The sequence below is a fragment of the Pipistrellus hanaki genome (genome assembly GCF_964339955.1).
Source record: "Pipistrellus hanaki genome assembly, chromosome: 8".
Classification (NCBI taxonomy): Eukaryota; Metazoa; Chordata; class Mammalia; order Chiroptera; family Vespertilionidae; genus Pipistrellus; species Pipistrellus hanaki.
Window position 1 is genome coordinate 30838163 of NC_140510.1, and position 26598 is coordinate 30864760.

Below are 26598 nucleotides of genomic sequence, written 5' to 3' on the forward strand. Positions count from 1 at the left end.
ATGCAATCAATTCATTTGGAAAATTAGATTGAGTTAAACTAGAACATCAATGAACTTAGATAGAAAAAAAAAAAATATATATATATATATATATATATATATATATATATATATATATATATTTCATTACCCTTTAATGGAAATATAGCATTTCTTTCAATTATGAGTTTAGTCGAGAGGTCATAGTAGTAGTAACACTTCATGGGATTAGGTTGGCAATAGAAATCACAAATATTTTCATTTCCAATTACAATTGTGCAGACATCTTGAAATATTTATGATCATCAGTTTTTTGAAATTAAGCTAGTTACTCACTGCTAGATATTTTCATTTAATGTGTTAATAAAAATCCATATATATATATATATATATATATGCATACACATATATATAAGTACATATGTATGTATATATATTTTAAATTTATACATTTTATGACATTGTCCTGAGAACTTGTCCATAGGTCTCACCAGATATTGCCAACAAATTCCATGGCACACAAGAAGTTAGACCTCTTTAGGTTTTAAAACACATTCTGAATAATAGTAGACCTACTCACATCACTCTGAAGGTCATAGGCCTTCCGAGCTTGAATGACATCGTTCTGGTCGGGCAGACAGGTCCACTCATGCAGGGGATGCTTGTAGTCTATGTCGCTTACAAGGATCTGGCACTTCTTGGCCAGCACCACCCCCAGCATGTCCACGGGGCTGCTGAACCTGGTCTTCGACTTCTCAAAGTCCTTCTTGTACTCCCTGTCGCTCTGGATCTTGGCCACATGCATGGACCACATCATCTTGGGGTCATCCTTGATGTTCCGAGCTCCAATGTGGTGGCCCAGCTGTTTACGATAGCCTTCCTTGTATTTGTACTGAAAAAAAAGAAAAGGGATATGAGTCTAATGATAAGAACATCTCATTTATATCACATTGCATAATTTCATACACAAATTCCTGCATTTATTTTGATCTTTGCTACCATTAATGTGAGAGAGAAAGGTAAATATTATCAAACTCATTTTATACAATAGAAACCTAAAACTTAAAGAGATTAATTTATTCAAGGTAACTTCATAAGTGGGAGGCAGAGTTCAGACTAGAATGGAGTAACTTCTGGTTCCTAATATTTCCCCCTTTCTCTTAAACAATACTACCTATTTTACATTGGAATGCTTAACAGGTAAAGGTAAAACATCTTGTATAATCTAAAAAAAGCATCTACTTAATTTAAAGATGAGGCTATTTTTTTTTCTAAAAAAAATGCTTTGATGCTTAGACTATGTTAGAATATCTTCCTTGTAATTAGAATTTATGGTGAATTCCTTGATTGAGTATATGGGCCACATTTAGATAGTTTCACCAGAAAATGCCTCTCTTATTAGCCTGTTAATGTCATTGAACTTTCACTGTGAGAAAGTTATGCCTTGGGTCAACACTCTGCCTACTTTTAAAATTCAAGAATAACATCTTATGGTCCATTTTGCCATGGGATGATCACAGTATGGGTTTTTTCAGTTTAATAGCCAGAAAAAGTTTAAATAATTGAAGGAATGAAGCATAAATCTAAAGCTTGGGATCCTCCCGGAAGAAGGAAAATCTGGATTTGGGTTCTAAGCAGCCCTGGAACATAATGAGGGCACTGGGCACCCTCCCTAGTTGTTTCTCACGAGAAAGCAAGAACCAGAGAGAAGAGATAAGTGGGTACTGAGAAAAAGCTTTGCTTACTTCTCAATTTATTCTTGTAACCAGTTAGGGGCCTCTGGTAGGAAAACTTCACTGAAAGTTAATTTGTATAAACTAAAACTCTAAACATCCATCATCAAGTCTTCTTTTAATGCCAGAATTAATGGATTGTAGTAGAAAAGTGATCACATTTATGTTGGTTGATTTGCATGTGCTATCTGTTTTTTCTAAACAAATATCTGGGTCAACTGCTGCTCAGTTTCTGACACTCAAAAATATGAACTCATTTTTTGTATGCATAAAATATTTACTTTTTAAGAAAATCTCTCTCTCTTTAATTGATTACTAGGTATAATGGACATAGTATCTTGTGCTTTTCTTTGCAACTGTGTACATTGGGAAATCACTAAATGAAATTGAGAAGTGTAGAGACAACAATTCTGTCAAGAAAAGCCACAAAAGCTTCCATTTATGAATGCCTTTGAATAAAAAATGCCTCTTCTAAAAACATCAACTTACCTCACTGGCAATATCTCTGGAAGCCTTGGCTGCCTGGATTGGAATGGCATCCACACGCAAGTCATAGCCTTCCTTCCTGGACTCTTCCAGAGCAAGTTTATAGAGTTTCTGCAGAAAAGAGAGTCATTAAAGCACTCCTCCTTTCATAAAAAGGAAAACTGTTCATTGTTAAACTTTCTCCACCCTCACTGAAACTACAGGAACAAATCCACAAAGTGAAGTATTAGGGTGGGTTTGTACAAAATTTGGTTTTATAGGCACTTAAAGTTTTTAAGGCACATGCTCTAAACCTTGGAATTCTATTGATGGGCAAATTTCAAAAATTTGGGATTGCCAAAATTTTGTCTTGTCAAACAAACACACGCTAAGAAACCTATTTACTATCACTATCATAAAACAAAAGAAAGGCCATTTTAATATTTAAAAAGGAGGAAAAATAAGGAAAGTATTTTAAAACTAAATATATTTGGACACAGACAAAACTCAATGCCTTGTCCTTTTTCTTCCTCACTTTGATGTGGATTATCATTATAGACTGTGATCTATTTGTAGAGTTTCAGAATCATTGGCTGGATGAAAATGTTGTTTATGAACGAAACACTTGGAAAAATGCTTGCAAATAACATTAAATGGTAACCAGAACATTAATAAAACAGCAAAAACAATAATTAGAAATTGAGTTCTAAGCCAGTGCCTGCCTGATAAATAGTTGTTGAACCAAATAATGACCCACATTGTGATATCGGGGAAGGATTGAGGAGTATAATTCCTATTGGAATATTCCTCCATAAGCATTCCATTCCCTGATATTCTGTTACTATAGGGCTGGCCTACTTTGTAGATCTAATATATAGTCCAAAATTGAATCAAGGGAGAACTATCTCTTACTGGCAATGTTAGTTTGGGGTATATATAATAAACTAGTCAAAAGAGCTCATTAAGAAGACAGTTACAACAGTTCATTTTTGCCTTTCTGTTCATTATAAAAGCAATAGTTTACTCACATCACTGTAGTTTATTCTGTTAAGCTTGGCTAGCATGATTTCTGGAGTGTCAGGCATGACATGGATTGTTTTCTTGTCCTTGTCCCAGGCTTCAGTATATAAGCGCTATGGAAAAAAAAAAAAGATGCGGAAAAATTATTTTGGAGCTCACAGATACTTCTTTGATTATGTGCCAGTCATCTCTCCTCTATATAAAGTAGAAACAAAATTACTAAAGTTAAATACAGTCATATCTTTTATGTAGATAAATTAGTATTTCTAAGAGTATTTATCTCACTATTTTGTTCACACAGTTTTTTGTTTCTTTAAAAAAAAGTTATGGAAGTATAATTGGATTGCAGCATTTAAAATCTGTAGTTATAAAATAATTATAGCACATTGCATTTTTAACATAAGTTTAATATAAGTAACTGTGATATGACAATGGAAAAGTAATTTTTAAAAGTATCATAAACCCTATGGGAATTTTTAAAATGTAGTAATATGTCAGCATTTTTAACTTGTTCTAAGGGGAATTTTGGTATCTAACAGGGAGGAGTGAAGACTCACCTTATTCATGTTTATAGCATTGCTCTTCGCCAGCACCTGCTCCGGGGTGTCAGTGATGCTGGTAAATTTCAGGGTATCTGGACGCTGACGGTAGATATTATCACTCAGTATCTCTGTGGCCCTCTTGGCTTTAACAACTTCCAATGAGCCAATTGGAACCCAGCCAATGCCTTTCATCCATTCAAGGTCTGCCTTATACAAATTCTGCAAATCAACAGATTAAAAACCCACTTTCATTAATTAATGTTTCAGATTCACAGTCACAAAATGGCTCATACTAGAGAAAACAAGAACTACTGATGAACAGATAAGGCTCCCAGCACAGTCAATCACTCATTCACAAACATTAGTGAATCCAGAGTATATTTTTTTCCTAAGTATCTTTTTGTACAGAGGATTATACCAAGAACTAGGAAAGATTTTTTTTTTATATATAATAAAAGACACAGTCATGTCTCTGAGTGTATTACAATTTTTTTTACATAAGATAGTATATTAGATTTTTTCCAAATTACTTTTACTCTCAATAGGACATGCTAATTGTTAATAAAATTAGATTATTGTTTTCTTAAGAACCAACTTTATTTTATATTTTATTGAATTTATTGGGGTGGCATTGGTTCACAAAACCATACAGGCTTCAAGTATACAACTCAACAAAACATCATTAAAAAGATAAGAATGCCTTAGAATTTTCCTGTCAGTAGATATAAAATATGAATGTTTTAAAAAATAATTTAATGTAATATACTTTTGTTTCCTAATTCTCCCCACACTACCCTCCATTGACATATACATACATTTCTGCCACTTCTGCAAAAAATAAAAAAAAAGTGTAGCTAAATATTTTTTGAGGATTAAGTTTCATCTAACTCAGACAAAGGGAGCCTAAATTACCAGGAAGAAATATACCTGTATAAAATTGGTAATATATACGTACTTTATTTCCTCTTTTACCTATAACGTTTGGGGAAGAAAAATTGTGGAATAATTTGTAGTGCTACCAATGGGAAACTGTTTTGGAGCATTCAGTTGTCTACTATTTAAAAATATGCAAACATATTCCAGTCCCTAGGTGCTAGTCAGAACCCACGGACATGCTTCAGATCTGCTTTTCACATGCACAACCAGCATCAGGAGCACTCACGTCGCTCTGGAGGTCATAAGCTTTCCGAGCGTGGATGACGTCGTTCTGGTCGGGCAGGCACGTCCACTCATGGAGGAGATGTTTATAGTCCACATCACTGACCAAGGTCTGACATTTCTTGGCCAAAACGATGCCCAGCATGTCCACCGGGCTGCTGTATCTGGTCTTGTACTTCTCAAATTCTTTCTTGTACTCGCGGCTGCTCAGCACTTTGGCAATGTGTAGGGACCACATCATCTTGGGGTCGTCATGGATTGCTCGGGCACCAATGTGGTGACCCAGTTGCTTACGATAAGCTTCTTTGTATTTGTACTGAAAGAGAGAACCAGTAACAGAGGAGGGGGCTTGATGAGCTGTTTTCCCTGCTGTTCTTGCTGTGGGGATGCTTTTCTGTGGAACCCTTAAGACACTAGGGGCGTTTCACCATGTGACGCTGTGATGCTACACATTGGGGCGTGCTGACTCCCAAGGAAGAGGTTGGTGTGCTTACTCTCATACTCCCACAGTACAACTCCCCAATGACTCCTTTACATCATGCTAAAAATTACTTGTTGGCAAAAAAGTGATTAAATGTGAACATTGAAAAGCTGAGCTCAATTAGAGTGACAGTGTCTCAGAAGTCGGTCATGTGGGCGGGTACAACTGGGATGTGTTTACATGGTTCATTACTTTTATTTTCCTAAGGCATGCTGAGAAATTTACTTTGCACAAATAATCTGGAGGTGGGGGGTGCAGTTTAAAACCAGGCAATTTTTGTTGTTTGATGGATATAGAGCTTAAGTTTTGCAAGATGAAGAAGTGAGAACATACTTAACACTACTGAACTGTACACTGGATAATGGTGTTATGTGTTGCTTTATCATGCTAAAAAATGAAAAACCTTAAAAAATGGACAATGTTGTTACTCTTGGATTAGTTTCTAGGTTGTCAAGAAATCTGATATTTTTATTTTTGGGGTAAAGGAATATTGGTTTTGTGGACCACCCAGCAGGAAAATTTATAGCTTTCTTGCTATTTTATGTCCTTCTTCAAGTCATAAGGAGAATTCAATTAAACTTACTTCTTTCCTGGGGTTTTTGCCTTGGGTGTATCCTGAGGAGAGCTCAATATATGTCCATCTAACTAGTCAAAGCAGTAAGTGACAAGAATCAAAGGAACCACATTCCAAACCCAGGCTTTGTTCTGTGATGCTTGTGACCTTGGGCGGGTTACCTACTATCTCAAAGCCTCTGTGAATTTGCCTATAGAATAAAGGTGGCTAAGATGGATGATGGCTGAAAAGACTTCTGGCCGTGTTCCTATACTGTGGTGCCCATGTAGAGACTGGCCTGCTGGTAACAAAGGTAGGGACTTCATCAGCTCTTACATCACTGGCGATGTCCCTGGAGGCCTTGGCAGCTACAATAGAAATGGCGTCACTTCTCAAGTCATAGCCTTCTTTCTTGGCTTCTTCCATGGCCTGGCGATAGAGGCTCTGAGAAGAGAAGGAATACCTTTTAGATACAGCACTTGCTAACACTCTAAAAATGTACTTTTGCCAAAGGAAGACTACCTTTGGATGCAGAACTGCACTAGTATATTCTGCTTTGAATATATTTTTAAAAGATATAAGCATGCCTCTTCTTTATAGATACATTGTATTAGGCAAAAGTAATCAATATGGATAAAACAATGACTATGGCTAAGTCTTGAAAATGAGTACTTAAATTTTCCAGTGTGCTCAAATGGAAGAAAAGTCTGCTTTCCCACTCTCTTATTAAAAAACGAAGACACACACACACACTCACACACACACAATCAAGATTTTTCCTGAATAAACCAGATAATTGTTCTTTGTCAAGAACAACTGGCAAGAAGCTGTTTCTACAACAGTATTTCTGGACTGCAAAGATATATGATGACAAATTTAGCCAGAGATGATGCATAAAAATGTATTTTATTGTTTTGGACAATTCCAAAATGGATAAATATAAGAATTCTCTTTCAGTTCTTATAAATAAACAAATAAACTTCAAGTTATTTTGAGCATGTTAAAAATTTAATTTTCATGGTGACTTGAGTGTGAAGGAAAAAATTAAAGTTACTAAGCAAGTATTTTGTACCAGGCTCCACACTGGGTATATTATATATATGACCTTATTTAGTCATCACAGAAATTCTTCAAGATAGGCATTTTTATATTGTTTCACAGATGAGTAACTGAGGAAAAATTTACAGAACAAATTTGTAGCAAGTACTAATCTGATAAGAGTAATAAATATTTTTAATTAAAATTACAATTTGTTTCAATCATTAATAGTTGACTTTGAGAGTTTTCCCCCCTTTCTGGAGAAATTTTTGTATTTATCCATTTCTCTATCTATCTATCTATCTATCTATCTATCTATCTATTTTTTAAATTCAGTAATACATATATTATATTTAGGGTAAACTAATGGGCATAAAAATAAAATTATTTGAACCACATGAGAATTAAATCCATAATTCTGACCTTCTTACTACACCAGCAAAGATCAATGTGGTCAGATTAAGGAAATAAAGTAAATAGTCTTACCTCACTATAATTTATTTTATTTTGTCTTGCCAACATAATTTCAGGTGTATCAGGCATGATATGGATTTGGGTCTTGTCTTTGTCCCAGGCTTCTGTGTATAAGCGCTGTGAAAGATAAAAAGGTTAATGAGTTAGAAACATATGCTTGCTGTAAACAGGAGTTTGCAATTTAGAGATCATGACAAAGATGAAAGCCAGCATCCTCACTATCTGTGCTGTGCGCTTTAGTATACCATACTGTTCAGTGGCTTTGATATTACAAGATATACACTGAGTAGCCAGATTATTATGCTATCTGAACGCATAATAATCTGGCCACTCAGTGTGTGTGTGTGTGTGTGTGTGTGTGTGTGTATGTATGTATGTATGTGTATATATATATACATATATATACATATATACAAATATACAAATACATACACACACACACACACACACACACACACACATATATATATATATATATATATATATATATATATATATATATACCTATTAGAGGCCCAGTGCATGAATTTGTGCATGGGTGGGATCTGTCCAGCCTGTCCAGGATAAAGGGACATGGGTGATTGTCTAGCTGCCTGCTGGTCGAAATCCTGATTGAAGGGACAATTTGCATATTAACATGTTATTATATAGGATATACACTGAGTAGCCAGATTATTATGCATTCAGAGATTATAATAATCTGCCCATTCAGTGTATATTATCACTAAATATAAATGTAGACTAAGATATGACCAGTAAACATGTGTGTTTCATTTCAAGATCACCTCCATTCCAATTAAATGAAAGCAAATATTTCCAAGCATATATGCACATCCATATGCACTGTGGCTATACAAACAAATCCTTCCTGTAGTTTTGTTGTTTGTTTGTTTGTTTGTTTATTAACTGCAAGTGTACCTGGATTAGCCATCTCCAGATTTCTTATTTTATAAATGTTTTGGAGGTGTGCATTTGACTTGTTTGTTCTATATTTACCTAGACGAGAACCCAACAAGAAAGAGACCTTCATACAAAACCATGTACAACTCTCACAGACTTCAAACAGTTTGCGCACCAAACAGCTGTCCTGTTCTTAATTCTGCTCTTAATTTCACAAGAGACCTCAATGCAGACATTCCCACATATATTTTTGAAATCCTAATGTAATTGACCAAATCACTATATATGGATGGCAACGGAATAAAACAAAGAAGATGAGTTAATTACCAATATCTAAGAGCACAGAGCCCCGTTTTACTTTTCCCCAAATTGGGGGCTCACCTTGTTCATGGTGATGGCATTGTTTTTTGCCAGCACCTGCTCCAGGGAGTCAGTCACGCTGGTGAATTTCTGCTTGTCTGGAGGCTGGCGGTAGAGGTTGTCACTCAGGATCTCTGCAGCTCTCTTGCACTTGACCACATCCAGAGACCCGATGGGGACCCAGCCAATGCCTCTCATCCACTGGAGATCTGACTTATACATGTTCTGGTGAGATAAACACAAAGGCAAGTATGACTCAAGCTGTTATGACACTTGATTTGGAAAACAAAAGAAAAAGGCTGGAAACCTTGGATAGCCAGACTCCATGTCTATGTCTTTTAAAATCTAAAAGCCAATTGGATAGAGCTTCATGTATTATGGTCTCTTTAAAAGAAAAGGCACAATTAATGAGGGGTGAGAGGAAAAGCATTATTCTTTCTGAGATTTTTGTCTAATTCTAGATCACTATCTATGTATCACTACAATTATTTTCAACCTTTTAAATCTCATGGCACACAAAAACTAATTACTAAAATCCTATGGCACATGAAAAAATGTTATATATTTTGCTGATCCAAAAAAAGGTATTTTAAAAAATATATATTTCATTGATTTTTTTACAGAGAGGAAGGGAGAGAGATAGAGAGCTAGAAACGTCGATGAGAGAGAAACATCGACCAGCTGCCTCTTGCACACCCCCTACCGGGGATGTGCCCGCAACCAACGTACATGCCCTTGACCGGAATCGAACCTGGGACCCTTCAGTCCGCAGACTGACGCTCTACCACTAAGCTAAACCGGTTTTGGCCAAAAAAAGGTATTATTTTGACTCATTCACACCAGACAGCCATTGTTGTGTTGGCTGTTGTCAATTTTAATTCGACAATTGAAGGGAAAAAAGGTCACTGCTCCTGACTAAATAGTCAGGTTTTGCATGTTTTAAAAATTCTTGCAGCACGATGGTTGAATATCACTGTATCACTATCTTGAGGTTGGTCACCATTGGTATTGAATGGGTCTCAGTACTCACATCGCTCTGGATATCGTAGGCCTGCCGAGCATGGATGACGTCGTTCTGGTCGGGCAGGCACGTCCACTGGTGCAGGTAGTTCTTGTAGTCCACGTCGCTGACCAAGGTCTGGCACTTCTTGGCCAGCACCACCCCCAGCATGTCCACGGGGCTGCTGAACCTGGTCTTCGACTTCTCAAAGTCCTTCTTGTACTCCCTGTCGCTCTGGATCTTGGCCACATGCATGGACCACATCATCTTGGGGTCGTCCTTGATGTCCCGGGCTCCGATGTGGTGGCCCAGCTGCTTGCGGTAACCATCTTTGTATTTGTACTGAAATAAAAGCAGTGATTTTTAAAATAAAATAAATAGAAAGGGCTAAAGGTTTCACTATCTTAAAAGTTTATTATTTCAAAATTGGTAATTCTTTCAGAGAAATGGAATCATCTGAATATCAACTTATCTCCTTATCCTAAACTCTGATTAGACTTCACAATACTCTAATGGGAAGCTATGCCAAACTACGTAGTTTTATAGTTCACAGACATTAAGTCCCTAAAGCAAAAGAAGCAACACATTTAGGAAGAATCAATCAGATTTATATACTGCCTTTTCTTCATCTTCGGCCAGGGAAACCAGAAATTTTACATATGATTTTGAGAACGCTACTCCTGAGTACACAGGTACCATTTCACTCTCCAAACCACCTGTTACCCCTCCCAAACCCGGCTCTGCTGACTTTTATTTGACTCCCTGAATTGGACTGGCTTGGGTTTTCCACCCAGTGTATCCGGCTCTGTCAGATGATAACTTTGGCTGAGGTTTGTTGGGATTCCTCAATTAAGAAATCAGATTCCGTAACTACAAGAAAGCATATTGTGGGAAGTGCTGACTCTGGATATTTTCTCTCCACCTGAAATTGTCACTCACATCGCTGACGATGTCTCTGGAGGCCTTGGCTGCCACAATTGGGATGGCATCGCTTCGCAAGTCGTAGCCTTTCTTCTTTGCTTCTTCATTGGCGAGTTTATATAGAGTCTACAGCAAGAAAGTCAAGGTTAAAGCAAGAGGCTTGAGAGCAACCACTTGGAGATTTCAAGTGACAAACTGTATCATTTTAAAAAGGACAGGTTCTGGAAACAATTTAAAATTCTAGCAATATTGAGCCGAAACCGGTTTGGCTCAGTGGTAGAGCGTCGGTCTGCGGACTGAAAGGTCCCAGGTTCGATTCCGGTCAAGGGCATGTACATTGGTTGCTGGCACATCCCCAGTAGGGGGTGTGCAAGAGGCAGCTGGTCGATGTTTCTCTCTCATCGACGTTTCTAGCTCTCTATCCCTCTCTCCTCCTCTCTGTAAAAAATCAATAAAATATATATATTTAAAAAAAAAAAAAATTCTAGCAATATTGAAAGTAAACAAATCATATCTTACCAAAAAAACTAAATAACATTAGAAACAAATGAGATATATATCAATGGATAATAACACTGACATATTAATATGTTATTAATCTATTATAATACATAAAAAATTAATATATAATATGTAGATTTATATGATATATTATGCATAACAACAGAATAATATAATCTAGTAATATAGATCAATAGATAAAACATCAATCTATACATATTTTGAAATTAAAAAGAAATTACAGAGTATCTTTAATTTATTTGTTTATAATATATACTTATATACTTTTACTTATTTCTTTATAACAACATTTTTTTGATAATCATATAATATTTTATCATTTTTAGAGAAAAATGAGAAAAAAATTGAAGTAGTTTAAAAGGTAGATAACTTGACCATCATCACAACTTTGATTCTAAATTTTAGCTTTATCATGTTTGTAACACATGCACCTATGACATTGTATTTTACTTAAAAAAACACACAGTAAAACCCTGCTTTTCATGCCTGAAGCTTTCTTTCTATGAAAGGAGCTCAATTATTTTTATCTCTGGCCTTACTCCTTTCCCGGGGCCTTTACGCTCTGCCGCTGGAGAGCTGTGGTGATTTACTGATTTATCTGACTGTAGGGCTAGGATAATTGGGTATGCCCAGCTCAGCCCTAAGCTGTTCCCTTTAGGAACAAGCTCAGTGCCCTTCTCCATATCCCTGGGCTCTAAGCGGGACCTCACCCTGAGTGGGATGGAGCTGATTGTTTTGCTACAGGGTGGCCTGCGCCTGGATGAGGAACCCAGTTCCTTGGTTCAGTGAGCAGACTGCCTCTCCTACAAATGTGTCCTTGAGTCTAACTTTACTAGTAACAAAGGTGAGATTTTAGTTTCATTTTTACTCTTTAGTTTTCCTTCTCAATTTTACGGAGGATCCAGGTGGGGAAGAGGTGCATATTAGCAGAGCCCCCTTAACACATTGCCAGATTTAGCAAATAAAAAGATAGTATGGAAGATGGCTGCGCCCAGGTGAAGACCTAGCCGCAGCCGCACACAACAATTTCAATAAAATACAACTAAAATATAAAACGGACATTGCCCAGAACTACAGGAAGGTTGACTGACTGGAAATTCTACAGCGAGAAGCAAGGACAAAACCAGAAGGAGGCGCGGAGGAGCTGGAAAAGCCCAAGGTACGGAGACACGGTGCGTGGAGAGGACGGAGCCAGAGAGGAGGGGGAGACGGAGTGCCTGGCGGGCGTTCCCTAGCGGAAAGGAGATAAAACTCCGACTGTGCTAGGCCCCCGACTGCTCTGAACCCCAGTTCCCCAGACCCCGGAGACCAAGGCTCATCCATAGGGAGCCGGGCTGTAAGGCGGGACCCCGGGGAAGCCGCGGCGAAAGGAGGTCCCGGCGGCGCGCACACCGCGCGCAGAGAAGGGACAGTCGGCTGTGCCGCGGGATTGCCCTGGCCGGAAGGAGACTGGGGCTCCAGACTGCTCTGAACGCCACCTCCAACTCCACTTCCAACTGAACTGAACCCCAATACCGGGCTCATTGGGGGAGAGCACATAGACTGTTTGGCAGCAGGCGAAAATCGAGGGCACCTTTCTCTCAGAGGCACCGGCAGCGAGCACTGAAGGACCCACATAGGGCGGGGCTGACGGAAGCCAAAGCTGCAGGCTCCACCCTGAAACCCCGCCCCATCTGTAACTGCGAAATGCAACAACAAAATAAATCACAAACAAAAGAAATGGAGGACAAAAAGCGTCTGGATATAGAGTTCAAATCTACGCTTATAAGGTTTTTCAAGAATTTCCTAGAAAAGATGGATAAGACCTATGAGGATATGAAAAGAGATCATCAAGAAATGATAAGGGAACAACAAGAAATAAAGAATACATTGTCTGAAATAAAACATATTTTACAGAGTCCTAAAAACAAAAGGGAAGATCGCAAGAATCAAGTCAAAGATTTGGAACATAAAGAGCCAGAAGACACTCCTCCACAGAAGCTAGAAGGCAAGAGAATCCAGAAAATTGAAAATAATGTAAGAAACCTCTGGGACAACTTCAAGCGAACCAACATCAGAATTATGGGGGTCCCAGAAGATGAGAGAGAGCAAGAGATCGAAAACATACTGAAAGAAATAGTGACAGAAAACTTCCCCCACCTGGTGAAAGAATTAGACTTACAAGTCCAGGAAGCGCACAGAACTCCAAACAAAAGGAATCCAAAGAGGACCACACCAAGACACCTCATAATTAAAATTCCAAGAGCAAAAGACAAAGAGAGAATATTAAAAGAAGCAAGAGCAAAGAAGGTAGTTACATATAAAGGAGCACCTATACGATTGTCAGCTGATTTCTCAACAGAAACCATGCAGGCCAGAAGGGAATGGCAAGAAATATTCAAGGTGATGAATAGTAAGAACCTACAGCCAAAGATAATCTATCCAGCAAAGCTATCACTCAGAATCGAAGGTCAGATAAAGAGCTTCACTAATAAAAAAAAGCTAAAGGAGTTCATCACCACCAAACCAGAATTATATGAATTGCTGAAGGGGGTTCTTTCGGAAGAGAAAGTAAACAAAGATAAAAATTATGAACAACAAATACGTAACTATCAACAAGTGAATCTAAAAACCAAGGAAATTAAAAAAAAAAAAATCTGATGAACAATAGTAACTGTTGAATATAATAGAATCAGAGGTATGGAAGGGGAGTGAACTGATGATTCTTGGGGAAAAGGGGAGAGGGGGGGCGTGGGAAGAGACTGAACATAAACTGTGCACCTATGGATGAGGACATTGGGGAGTGGGGAAAGGGCAGAGGGTGGGGTGGAAACCTGGTGGAGGAGAGCAATGGTGAGGGGGGGGGGGAAAGGAACATTTGTAATAATATGAACAATAAAAATATATTTAAAAAAAATAAAATAAAATAAAAAATTAAAAAAAAAAAAAAAGATAGTATGACCAGTTGAACTTGAATTTCAGATAAACAGCAAATACTTTAGAATAAATACTGAGCCAGTGTTTTTTTTTGTTTTTTTAAAAATATATTTTATTGATTTTTCACAGAGAGGAAGGGAGAGATATAGAGAGATAGAAATGTCGATGAGAGAGAAACATCGACCAGCTGCCTCTTGCACACCCCCTACTGGGGATGTGCCCGCAACTCAGGTACATGCCCTTGACCGGAATCGAACCTGGGACCTTTCAGTCCGCAGACCGACGCTCTACCACTGAGCCAAACCGGTTTCGGCCTGAGCCAGTGTTTTATCTGGCTCTCCTACCTCTAGCAATGCCAAACATACTACTCAATCCCACTACCTCACACTAGCATTGGCCATACGTTGAAAAGGCAATGTGACTTCAGTTTGCCTGTGGTGTCCTATAGCAACCCAGATCTGAACGGTCGGATGGGCTGACTATTCATATCACGGAGCTGCATGAACCATGATAGCCGAGCACCTCCATAAAAGTAATGAAGTAACAGTGTCGAACCACAGTACTTCGCTCCTACCTCACTGTAGTTGAGTTGGTTCTGCTTTGCCAACAGGATCTCCGGGGTGTCCGGCATTACATGAATTTGAGTCTTGTCTTTGTCCCAGGCCTCTGTATATAAACGCTATCAAAGAAGATATTGATGGAAAACCATTAAAAACAAGAATCACAAATTGTCAACTTGCAACAAGATCACTATCGATCTAATTAAGAAAAATAAACTGGACTGGAATATAAGATATTCAATCGGAGGTTTGAGTCTTAATGCTGATTATCAAGTTGTAAAATGGGAATAGCAGAAATCATTTAAAGGCTTTTCAGTATGCAATTTAGGAGGTAAATGTGACTGCACACTTTCATGGATAATACAACCCCAATAGTGATTAAAGTATAATAGCATCTTTTGCATCCTGAAGAAGGTTGGCAGCTGGGACTCACCTTGTTCATGGTGATGGCGTTGTTCTTTGCCAGCACCTGCTCCAGGGAGTCAGTCACGCTGGTGAATTTCTGCTTGTCTGGAGGCTGGCGGTAGAGGTTGTCACTCAGGATCTCTGCTGCTCTTTTGCACTTGACCACATCCAGAGACCCGATGGGGACCCAGCCAATGCCTCTCATCCACTGGAGATCTGACTTGTACATGTTCTGGGAAGAGAAAAAAAAAGCAGAAATTCTTCAATAAGACCAAAAGATTTAGGGAAAAGATGAAAATGGATTCAGTGATAAAGTGCCATTCTGATTGTTATTGTTTTTCACAGAAAACAAGCTCACTGTATTAGGCAGACAAAAAGAAGAACTATGTTAAAAATGACCCCCAAAACTGTTGCCTATCCATAAAAAAAAGTGGTCAAATATTTCAGCTTGGTAGGAGAGAAGTGAATCCAAACTAATATCTTCTGTAAGTCAATTTGGTGAATGCTTTTGCAATGTTGCAATGTCCATGTTCACAGGAAAAGAGTGCCAACCAGAGTAAATAAATGTTAGTCCTCACTAAATCAAATGGTCTGCACCTACTAAAAGCTATATTTTAAGAATATTGGTGACTTGTTGAAATGTCAGTAATGCAATATTAAGTAAAATAATAGCACGTAAATTATGTAGATATATTGTCTGGATAAATTATAAAAGCAGGAGTGGACTTTTTCAATGGTTGGATTATGCTGGATTATTATTGCCTTCTGTGGATTTTTTCTTATATTTCAAAATATCTGTAATGCTCTTTTTTTAAAAAAAAAAAAAAAAAAAAAAAAAGAGAGAGAGAGAGAGAGAGAAGTTAAAGTATAATGATGATTTGGAATCCCGGAAGCCCATGGCAGAAATTGGACAGTTGTCACAGTGTCCAAGATTCAGGGCAATAAGGGACCATTTCATTGGTCCAGGGCCCAGTCTATTCCCTACCAAATTCTCAGGAAGGGAAACATTAACTTCTTTCCAGAATCATCTTTTCATATTTTTATTTCTCACTTTACTTTAAATCATTTTTTCCCTGCTAAAGATTTTTGTAAAGAGCAATGAACTCATAGATACAGAGAACAGACTGATGGTTGCCACAGGGGCGGAAGGGCTGGGGACTGGGTGAAAAAGGTGAAGAGCTTAAGAAGTACAGATTGGTAGCTACAAAATAGTCACAGGGATATAAACTATAATACAACAGAGGGAATATACTCAATAATATTGTAATAACTATGTATGGTGCCAGATGGGTACTGGAAATATCGGGGAAAGACTGTAAAGTATATGATTGCTTAATCACTAGGTTGTACACCAGAAACCAATACAAAATAATATTCATGTAAACTGCAATTGAAAAAATAAAAAAATAAAAATATTTATTTTAAAATTTGTGTGTACCTATTACATATTTACAACTATATCACAACAGAAGGATTGGACCTTTGCCCAACTCCTTAGAAGATTTTACCTGTATCGACAATAAAGTAGAAAAAAAAGACTGATCCTTTACAGTCTAGACAAGAAGCCTATTGGAATTGTCCTGTGCTGACTAGTTGTCCCCTAAATAACAGCAGGAGGAATGAAAACAATAATATGTATACCTTGGAGGGGCTTTTAATGTTCAAATGCTTCCACATTATTAAGACGGTGTCACAGTGTGAGGGAGGCGATCATTAAAAGAGGTTCAACAGACTGGAAGAACGCAAGCTGTCTGTCACTGCTGTCACTCCATGGAGGGCATGAGCCATTCTAACTGCCTTTCTTTTTCGAAAGAATTTCAAAACACAAGGTTCTGTATGTCGAAAACTACCCAACAGATGTGAGTTTTCACAGGTGGGCTATCCCGTTTCTAAGGATGGCCCATTAATGTATACTTATTATCAATTATAATAGTTTTATTCTCCATAGTCCTCTAATGTTTGATGATTCCTTCAAACGTTTATAAAATAGGTGCTGCAGGAAATGTGCTCCTCACACCTTGTTTGAGATGGTGCACCTGCTTCTCTTAGGGCGAGCTTCTGTCACTGCCATGTGACCCTCCACAAAGAGCCAGGCCAGGAGGAGAAAGGGTCACTGAAATGATCCCATAGCTTGCAGGCTCAGTGATTTTTTTTTTTTTATTTCATAAGAATAACATTTAGTGGCGTAGCAGGCATGAGGATTCCATCAATTACAACACCATTTGCTTTGTAAGGAGAGCTAAAAACCAATTTCAGGGTAATTAAAAAAAAGAATGTGTTGTTGCCCCCTTAAAAGAATAAAAGAAAATTTCTCCCTCTGGTGGACCCTGAGTTCTAACATTGCTTAATTCCGGTTTTACTTTACTAAGATCAAATCTAGTTTATAGCCGAGACCGGTTTGGCTCAATGGATAGAGCGTCGGCTTGGGGACTGAAGGGACCCAGGTTTGATTCCGGTCAAGGGCATGTACCTTGGTTGCGGGCATATCCCCAGTAGGGGGTGTGCAAGAGGCAGCTGATCGATGACTCTCTCTCATCGATGTTTCTAGCTTTCTCTCTCTCTCCCTTCCTCTCTGTACAAAATCAATAAAATATATATTTTTTAAAAAATCTAATTTATAAACTCACCTCCTTATAAATCCTATGAACGTATTCACAATAAAGCCATAAAACTATAGACTGATTCAGATATCAAATATCACCCCCCAAAAATCCTAGTTTGATAGGCCATCGATTGTATACAAAGAATAATTTTTGTATAGTTGGTTTCTGCACACGGCTCTGTTATAGATGGTGCACTCACGTCGCTCTGGATTTCGTAGGCCTGCCGAGCATGGATGACGTCGTTCTGGTCGGGCAGGCACGTCCACTGGTGCAGGTAGTTCTTGTAGTCCACGTCGCTGACCAAGGTCTGGCACTTCTTGGCCAGCACCACCCCCAGCATGTCCACGGGGCTGCTGAACCTGGTCTTCGACTTCTCAAAGTCCTTCTTGTACTCCCTGTCGCTCTGGATCTTGGCCACATGCATGGACCACATCATCTTGGGGTCGTCCTTGATGTCCCGGGCTCCGATGTGGTGGCCCAGCTGCTTGCGGTAACCATCTTTGTATTTGTACTGAGATGAAAATGGACAAATTAGGTTTTTATGGTAAACCCTTAGAGGCCCCAAGACTATACATAATCATCTTGCTTACATTTTAGTTGTAAGTTGATTTTTGCTAGTAAACACTAACTCAAGCTAGGATCCTGACCATTACCCTAGAAGTTTACAGAAGCAGTTCAATAGATGTAATCAGTATAATTGCAGTGTATGCCCTAAATCCGTGGTAGCAAACTGTGGCTCTCGAGCCACATGCGTCTCTTTGGCCCCTTGAATGTGCCTCTTCCACAAAATACCATGGCCTGGGTGAGTTTATTTTGAAAAAGTGGCATTAGAAGAAGTTTAAGTTTAAAAAATTTGGCTCTCAAAAGAAATGTCAATCATTGTACTGTTGATATTTGGCTCTGTTGACTAATGAGTTTGCCGACCACTGCCCTAAATCACTTATAGCCTGGTAATAAGAAATAGTTCTGGAGGCAATATGTGCACACAGTAGAGAGAGGTTACCTGTGAAAGTGGGGGAAGGGCCACTTGGACCTTGGAGAAATGGATTTTATGCGCTAGCAGCGTGTCAGGAAAGAGATGCCCTTGGTGACATGGTGTGTTTACTGAGCAATGACATGACTGCCTGGTTCCTGCAAGGGCAGTACTCTAGGTCAAGGGCTATCTAGTTGCAGCAGCAACTAGGAGAATTTATTGTTTTATAATGGATCCATGCATTCTTTGGTGATGGCAAATGTATGGCATCACCTTGAAAACTGGTTATTCTAGTAAAGTTGTAGCAGGCCAACTGGGTAGAGTGTGCTCCTAACATGGGCTAAACATGTTTTTATTAGTCTATGTTCAATGGTTTTATCTTGAAATCTGAGCCAATTATCTAAAATATATGCTTCTAGCCTTAAATAAAGCTGAGAAAGTAGGGATGAGTCAGCAGGAGGCAATATGGTACAGTGAAAAGGAATGAGGTTGTCTGGAATTTCAACTCCGTCATCCATGAAGAGTTTAACTTTAGACAAGTTGCTTAAGCAATCCACAAAATGGGGATAATGACAATAGGGTTTATAGTCCTAAGGCAATTATGAACAGTAAGTAAAATAATAAATGAAAAGCTCTTAGCAGAGTTATCAATACTTTGGGTTGTTATTTATTATTTATTATTTATCATTATTTATTTATTATTATTTATTATTTCATTATTTATTATTATTGGCATAAATCCATTTGTAGGGGAAGTCTAAGATACACCAACTAAAGTGAGTCACTCACATGGCTTTCCAATAGAAAGGACCATGTGTTACCATTTTCCTGAATTTGGGTCTGTATTTTTAGAGCAGTGTCAAGAATTTCCTTAGGCACAAGGAAAGGATGCTGACTTTATTCTGTGAGGTGTGAGCTACAGAGCCAGGTGCTGGTTCTGATCAACTGCCTTCTTTTTATAATTCTGTGAGAGTGAGTTGTAAGGCAAGCATCAGATGCACTTTAAAAATATTGTATGTTAAAATGTTACATAAAGCCAAACCCAATTCTCATTGAGAGAACTTAACGTTTTTGACTTACGTTTTGTATAAGCACTGTGATAATTTTTACATAAGAATTTCCAAGCCTGCAGCTACACTCTGACCATTTCCACATGAATGCATCCGTCCCTCTTCTTTGTGGACCAGAGTTAACTATGTCCTAAAGGTTACAAACTCCTCTTATGAAGATCACATTTTTAATTTGCCTCAAAATTAGGTTTTTGTTTTTTTTTTTAAATCCCCACACAAACTCATCAGGGTGTATTTTCAAAGGGCTAGAAATGTTCTTTGTAAAGTTTTAGTTCAGTGAAAATGTCACTTCTAATGGGTCAGATACTTGGATAAAACAGACAACTCACATCGCTGGCAATGTCCCTGGAGGCCTTGGCTGCCACGATCGGGATGGCGTCAACTCGCAAGTCATAGCCTTTCTTCTTTGCCTCTTCATTGGCGAGTTTATACAGACTCTAAATTTAGGCAAAAAAGAAAAAATTAATAAATAAATTTAAAAAATTAGTTGGATGTTGACACTCGTATCAAAGAACTGATGGGAGAATTGAAATAATTCACTATGTTTTACCCAGGTAGGTGCCTATAATAACCTTGCTTTTGAGAGATCTAAGCCTTCTGCATTTTTAGCTTTTGGTAACAATGAAGAACTAGTTATATAAGCACTAAAATTATAGGTTGCACACCCCCAGAAAAAAATGACTTAAGATGGCAACTAACCTATCTAAATTCTTTAAATTATATTTTGCAGAAGAGTAATATACTGCTGATTTACACTGTCAAAGAAACACCATTTTCTTTGCTGGCAGTACAAAGCTCAGAGAAATAACTAATATAGTCTCAGACAGAATCTTAGAGCCACAAACACCTCCACAGGCTTAAACAAAGAGGTTCAATATAAGAAGAGATTGCAGAGAGATAAATATCGATCTTTGAACTGAGATTTAAATTGCTAACTGTGTACATGCAGGATAGGGGAAACTCAGCCTAAGCCCATGTAAGATGTCTTAGGGTTTCAGCTGATCCCCAATTCTCTGTGCATGGCAGGGACAACTGCTGCCAGTGTGCCCTGAGACACATGGTGCAGAGATGGAGGTCAAATGTCTAAAAAAGGAAATAGGACATCAACTGTAGTCTACACTGATCATCCCTCACTTGCAGAATTTTGTTTGTTCTGAGAGTCATGTTCTAGCAGAGATGTCATGGGAGCAACATCCAGGCACTTGGGATGTTTGGATTAGACGAGAACCTGGGGTGAGGTGGCAGGGGAGGTACCATGTTGCTATCAGCCTCTCCATGGAGTTGGCACAGGTTGGTTCTGCATAGCCTCAGAGGACTATATGTGTCTGCAGAGAGAAATCTTTGAGTCAATACATCAGAAGCACCTTCTAAGGGAATTTTCCAGAATAAATGGGTTGATTTATGAGATAAACTTCTTTTCACTGAGAACAGTTAAGCAAAACAGGATGACAACCTATCAGGTGGGGACTCCTATACTAGGAGAGGCTGACCTCTCAGCCTAAGCATAGGTGCTTCTGTGATTACATGGCCCTGTGCTCAGAGAAGGTGAAAAGAAAATGGGCTTGCTAACATGTACACTGCCAGGTCCTCTCTGCCTCTGTTTCTCTCTTTCTCTGTGTTATTTGGTACTATTACTGTTATATTTGTTCTTGACTAAAAAATCTTAAAATTTGATCCCAAACTATAATTTAGGAAAAATGTATTACATAGGGAAATATGTTTAGCACGGCTATTCAGCACAAGGATGAAATAAGGGTATATTTGGTCTATTGCTAATTTCATAACTTAAAAAAATTAATAATAGGAAAAGGTCTAATTTAATCTTATAGTTATTGCTGAAATCATTAGTTCTTATAATTTGTACTTCCTAAAACGTAATCTGTGTTAGGATGTTTGATGTTTATGATGGTGACTGAGAAATGCAAGAGTTGTTCTTCACAGGGAGCAAAAAGAGATCCTTTATAAAGTTGCCCTTTAGTATTACATCCCCAAGGAATAGATGAATTGAAGCAAGAAACAGCATGCAAATGTTATGGAATTAGCATCTGCTCCCACCTCACTGTAGTTGATTTTGTTCATTCTTGCCAATGTAATTTCTGGGGTGTCCGGCATGATGTGGATCTGGGTTTTGTCTTTGTCCCAGGCTTCTGTGTATAAACGCTATCAGAGAAAATACTTAATGTCATCAAGAGGAAAACTCAGTATATAATTAGTAGGAATTTCAGGACCATAAAAACTTTATAAACAAATTAAACGAAAGGCTATGCATTTTTTATATTATGTATTTTATATATATATTTCTCAAGTGAAGTAATCAGCTCATAGTAAAATAGATATTTCTAATAATATGAAATACAATTTAACAAAAAGAAATTGAGAGTATCTTTTATGCAAAGATGATTTCCATAAAGCTATGCCATTTTATAAAAAACCATAACACAATTACTAAAGTGTTAAAAATAACATATCAGATTGATATTTTAGGTAGATATCTTTTGTTGCTCAGTGCTCTCTTTCTTTCTTTCCTTGACTATGCTTCTTTTTCTTTAATCCAGCTCTAGAAGTCCTACCTTGATTCCCTGAATTTTGAAGCCTCACCTTGTTCATGGTGATGGCGTTGTTCTTGGCCAACACTTGTTCCAGAGAATCAGTCACACTGGTAAATCTAAACTGGTCTGGATGCTGGCGATAGATTTTATCACTCAAAATTTCAGTTGCCCTTTTGCACTTTTCCACATCCAAAGAGCCAATGGGAACCCAGCCGATGCCTCTCATCCACTGAAGATCTGACTTGTACATATTCTGTGGACATAGTCAATAAATGTTTATCTTTATTGGGAAAAAGTTTTCATCTTCTAAAGCATATGAAAAAAAGTAAGAGCATTCTTGAAAACATAGTGGACAATATTTCTTTTTGGTCTGGAGGGTTAAACAATTAACACAAGGGAAAAGAGATGCTATTCCCCCCTTTGCAGGGCTAGTGAATTTGGTGCCACCTATTGCTACCTTCTCCAAGGAGTATGAGTTCACTGATTTCCCAGCTTCACATGTCTTTATGATGTTCAGGTACTCACATCGCTCTGGATATCGTAGGCCTGCCGAGCATGGATGACGTCATTCTGGTCGGGCAGGCACGTCCACTGGTGCAGGTAGTTCTTGTAGTCCACGTCGCTGACCAAGGTCTGGCACTTCTTGGCCAGCACCACCCCCAGCATGTCCACGGGGCTGCTGAACCTGGTCTTCGACTTCTCAAAGTCCTTCTTGTACTCCCTGTCGCTCTGGATCTTGGCCACATGCATGGACCACATCATCTTGGGGTCGTCCTTGATGTTCCGGGCTCCAATGTGGTGGCCGAGCTGCTTACGATAGCCTTCTTTGTACTTGAACTAGAAGAAGAAAAAATGCTGATAGTCACCTACTTTAACTTAAGGAAAAACAATTACTAAGGACACATTTTTCTGTTCTTTAAAAGATAATGATTTGACCTAACTACATAAATATGCATCTTGTAAACCATTTGGAAAGTAAAGAATATATATTTATATTATAAAAATAAAATAAAAACGAAGACATTATTCTGCCATTCTGTGATAACCAATGAAAAATACTGCTTTTTGTGGTGAGAGAGAGAGAGAGAGAGAGAAAGAGAGAGAGAGAGAATATGATTAAAATAGGAATCATACTATACATGGATTTGTGCTTGCTTTTTCAATTATCATATAAGGATTTCTCTTTGTCATTAAATATTCTCTATAAATATGAATTTTAATGGTAATAGACATTATACTGGTACATATTAATACTTTTAACCCTTCTGTGATTGTTGAACACTTGTATTGAGTTCTGATAGTTACTTCTCATGTTTGGAAATAAAAAATATTTTGAGCAAATTTATGTTTTAAAGAAAATAAATATCTATGGTCAACCACTAGATGCAGAGCCAAACATATGGTCCATATGAATGGCTGGACTTTGAATAAAATAATGTGTCCCATTTATTCAGCCCTTATATGTTCACAGGTTCATAGGGCATGGGGTATGTGTTGAAGGAATCCTACAGTAAGTGTGGCTATATATAAGAACACATCATGTGGAAAAGCCAAAAAGATGTCTGAACTATAGTCAAATACCCAATGCTTTTATTCAGCAGGAAATAGACAATATTTTGAAATGTATGTTTCCATGAACTCAGTCATAACGAGGAATTAGCCTTTGTGTCAAGAATTTCATTACCATTATTTTAAACTATTTACTGAGAAAAAGACTGTTAGCAAGAACGTTAACCTCATAGATGAATTGCTCTTCCATGTATTCAGGGGGGGGAAAAGAAACCTTTCAGCCAAAGCTAAGGCGGAGAACTTTCCAGGTGCACTTACTTCACTTGCAATGTCTCTGGAGGCCTTGGCCGCCCTGATGGGAATAGCATCTAGTCGCATATCATAGCCTTTCTTCTTGGCTTCCTCTAGGCCAAGTTTATATAGTTTCTGAAATAGAAATAAATAATCATAAGTTTGATTTATAAATTGCAGTGCAAGGAAAATGCATCATGCACATAATTATAGTGCTTACCTCACTGTAATTTATTTTATTCTGCTTAGCTAGTAAAACTTCAGGGGTGTCTGGCATAATGTGGACACTGGTTTTATCTTTATCCCAAGCGTCGGTATAGAGGCGCTAAAACAAACAAAAAAAGACAGGACTATTGCAAACCAGTAATGAATAGATACATACAACTAATCTGGTTCACCAGAGAACAGAGAATCTGCTCTGTGAGCTGGTATTTGTGACACCTTCAGGTCCAGATGTCTCATGTCAGCAAAAGCATAACACTCACTTAAAAAACACACTTTAATACAAAGCAAATAATTGAATATATTTCTTTTATAGAAACAGATTTCAGTGTTTACATTCACACATGCACGCACACACACACACACACACACACACACACACACACACAAAATTAATACTCCTCCCAATGAAAAAAAACTTACATGGTTCATAGTAATAGCATTGTTTTTTGCCAAAACCATCGGCATGGAGTCCATCAGGCTGGTAAACTTGAATTTATCTGGGTGTTGACGGTAAACATGCTCACTCAAAATCTGCATAGCTCTCTTGTTCTTCTCATCCTCAAGAGAACCACTAGGTAACCAGCCAATGCCTTTTAGCCACTGAAGGTCGGCTTTGTACAAATTCTGAAATTGTAAGTGACAAATCACTAAACATAATAATATGCCCCTAAAAGTATAGTATAGTATAGTATAGTATAGTATAGTATAGTATAGTATAGTATACATTTCAATGCTTGAATTCATGGTAAATTAAAAATTTTTTGGTACGTCTTGTGAGTCAACAAAATATTCAAATTTGAAGCAATATTTTGAAAACCATTTTAAACAGCAGCATATATAGAAAGATCCAATTCTTCTGGGTCAACAATGTAGAGGCTTCTACCAAAACAATTGAGACTTTGATGGCTCTTTCTTTGATAAGAAAGATAATATTTGGGTGCCTGGATAGAGTGTAGGCATTAGTCCAGGGAAGTTGTATAAACTCAACTCCCTTCACTTTGGGGGAACTTGATACTTAGGAAAGCATATGTGGTGTTTTGTTAGCGAAGCAAAATCTTAGACTCACGTCGCTCTGGATATCATAGGCCTGCCGAGCATGGATGACGTCATTCTGGTCGGGCAGGCATGTCCACTGGTGCAGGTAGTTCTTGTAGTCCACGTCGCTGACCAAGGTCTGGCACTTCTTGGCCAGCACCACCCCCAGCATGTCCACGGGGCTGCTGAACCTGGTCTTCGACTTCTCAAAGTCCTTCTTGTACTCCCTGTCGCTCTGGATCTTGGCCACATGCATGGACCACATCATCTTGGGGTCGTCCTTGATGTCCCGGGCTCCAATGTGGTGGCCCAGCTGCTTGCGAAAGCCTTCCTTGTACTTGTACTAAAGGGGGAAAAATGTGTCATCTTTTTAGAGATTAACTTATATTGCCACCTTTGTGGCAAATTACAAAGCACATTAACTCCAAATATTTCACTAAGCCTAAAGAGCCACAGATACTCGTTCTTTTGATAGGAAAGATTAAAGGCTAAATCTAGTTCAAACTTCATGCATAATAAATAAATCCTTGAGCTATCTTCATCCCACACTGCATCTCGAGTCATTTCACTCTGTTTTAATTGGTTACTCGTTGAAAGATTTTGTTCAATTTAAATTGAAGTTGAGACTGCTTCGAAATGGCACACTACAATCAAATCAATATAATTAGGATAAAGTCTTACTTCACTGGCAATTTCTCGGGATGCTTTTGCTGCTTTGACTGATATGGCATCAAGGGGCAGATCGTAGCCTTTTTTCTTCAGCTCCTCATAACCCATTCGGTAGAGTTTCTGTCAAAAGATGAAGGTCACTTTGGTAAATGAACAATGGAAGCCTAATGAATCCAAGCTGCTAAATCTTTGAAGAGTCCATGGGAATAGTATCTGTGCTCTAGAATACTCAAATGCAATGGGAAATTATGCCCATGGATTGCTAATGATGCTGTTTTAAACTTCAAAGCTCTTCAATTACCTAGATCAACAAAATCAAATGTCAGCTCCTTTCAAACGCTTATGAGAATGATGCAGAAGTAAATTGATAGAGAAATGAAATTAAAGACCACTTAGGTGCTGTTTTCCAATTAACTTAAAGTGTTTCATTAGAAGTTTTTGTTAGAAAAGAGCAATATATGAGAAAGTCACTTAATGCCTTTTCATCTAACTCCTCTAGCGGGGCAAAAATCATGCCTAGTGAGTTGTCTCTTCTGTGTAGCTATAGCACTGGAATATACTAGTAGCATCTATTTCACAGTATAAGATCATCCATCGTAGGATTACATCTGTAGGTATGAAATGAAGTCCTTCATAATTTTTTAATG

General features: G+C 38.1%; 1 protein-coding gene across 19 annotated transcripts in view; it reads right to left on the reverse strand.

The window, feature by feature from the left end:
* Positions 1–26598, reverse strand: part of NEB (nebulin) — a 181156-nt gene that overhangs the window by 84206 nt on the left and 70352 nt on the right. For all 19 annotated transcript variants that reach the window (XM_084892858.1, XM_084892857.1, XM_084892856.1 and 16 more), the window contains exons 49-70: positions 25964–26071; positions 25314–25625; positions 24668–24871; positions 24243–24347; positions 24050–24157; positions 22748–23059; positions 22272–22475; positions 21729–21833; positions 20003–20110; positions 17830–18141; positions 15056–15259; positions 14637–14741; positions 10643–10750; positions 9734–10045; positions 8725–8928; positions 7456–7560; positions 6268–6375; positions 4902–5213; positions 3755–3958; positions 3206–3310; positions 2202–2309; positions 560–871 (exon numbers count right to left, since the gene is read on the reverse strand). In XM_084892858.1, the coding sequence (XP_084748984.1) occupies positions 560–871; positions 2202–2309; positions 3206–3310; positions 3755–3958; positions 4902–5213; positions 6268–6375; positions 7456–7560; positions 8725–8928; positions 9734–10045; positions 10643–10750; positions 14637–14741; positions 15056–15259; positions 17830–18141; positions 20003–20110; positions 21729–21833; positions 22272–22475; positions 22748–23059; positions 24050–24157; positions 24243–24347; positions 24668–24871; positions 25314–25625; positions 25964–26071 (4065 nt within the window). The remainder of the gene's footprint in view (positions 1–559; positions 872–2201; positions 2310–3205; positions 3311–3754; positions 3959–4901; positions 5214–6267; positions 6376–7455; positions 7561–8724; positions 8929–9733; positions 10046–10642; positions 10751–14636; positions 14742–15055; positions 15260–17829; positions 18142–20002; positions 20111–21728; positions 21834–22271; positions 22476–22747; positions 23060–24049; positions 24158–24242; positions 24348–24667; positions 24872–25313; positions 25626–25963; positions 26072–26598) is intronic.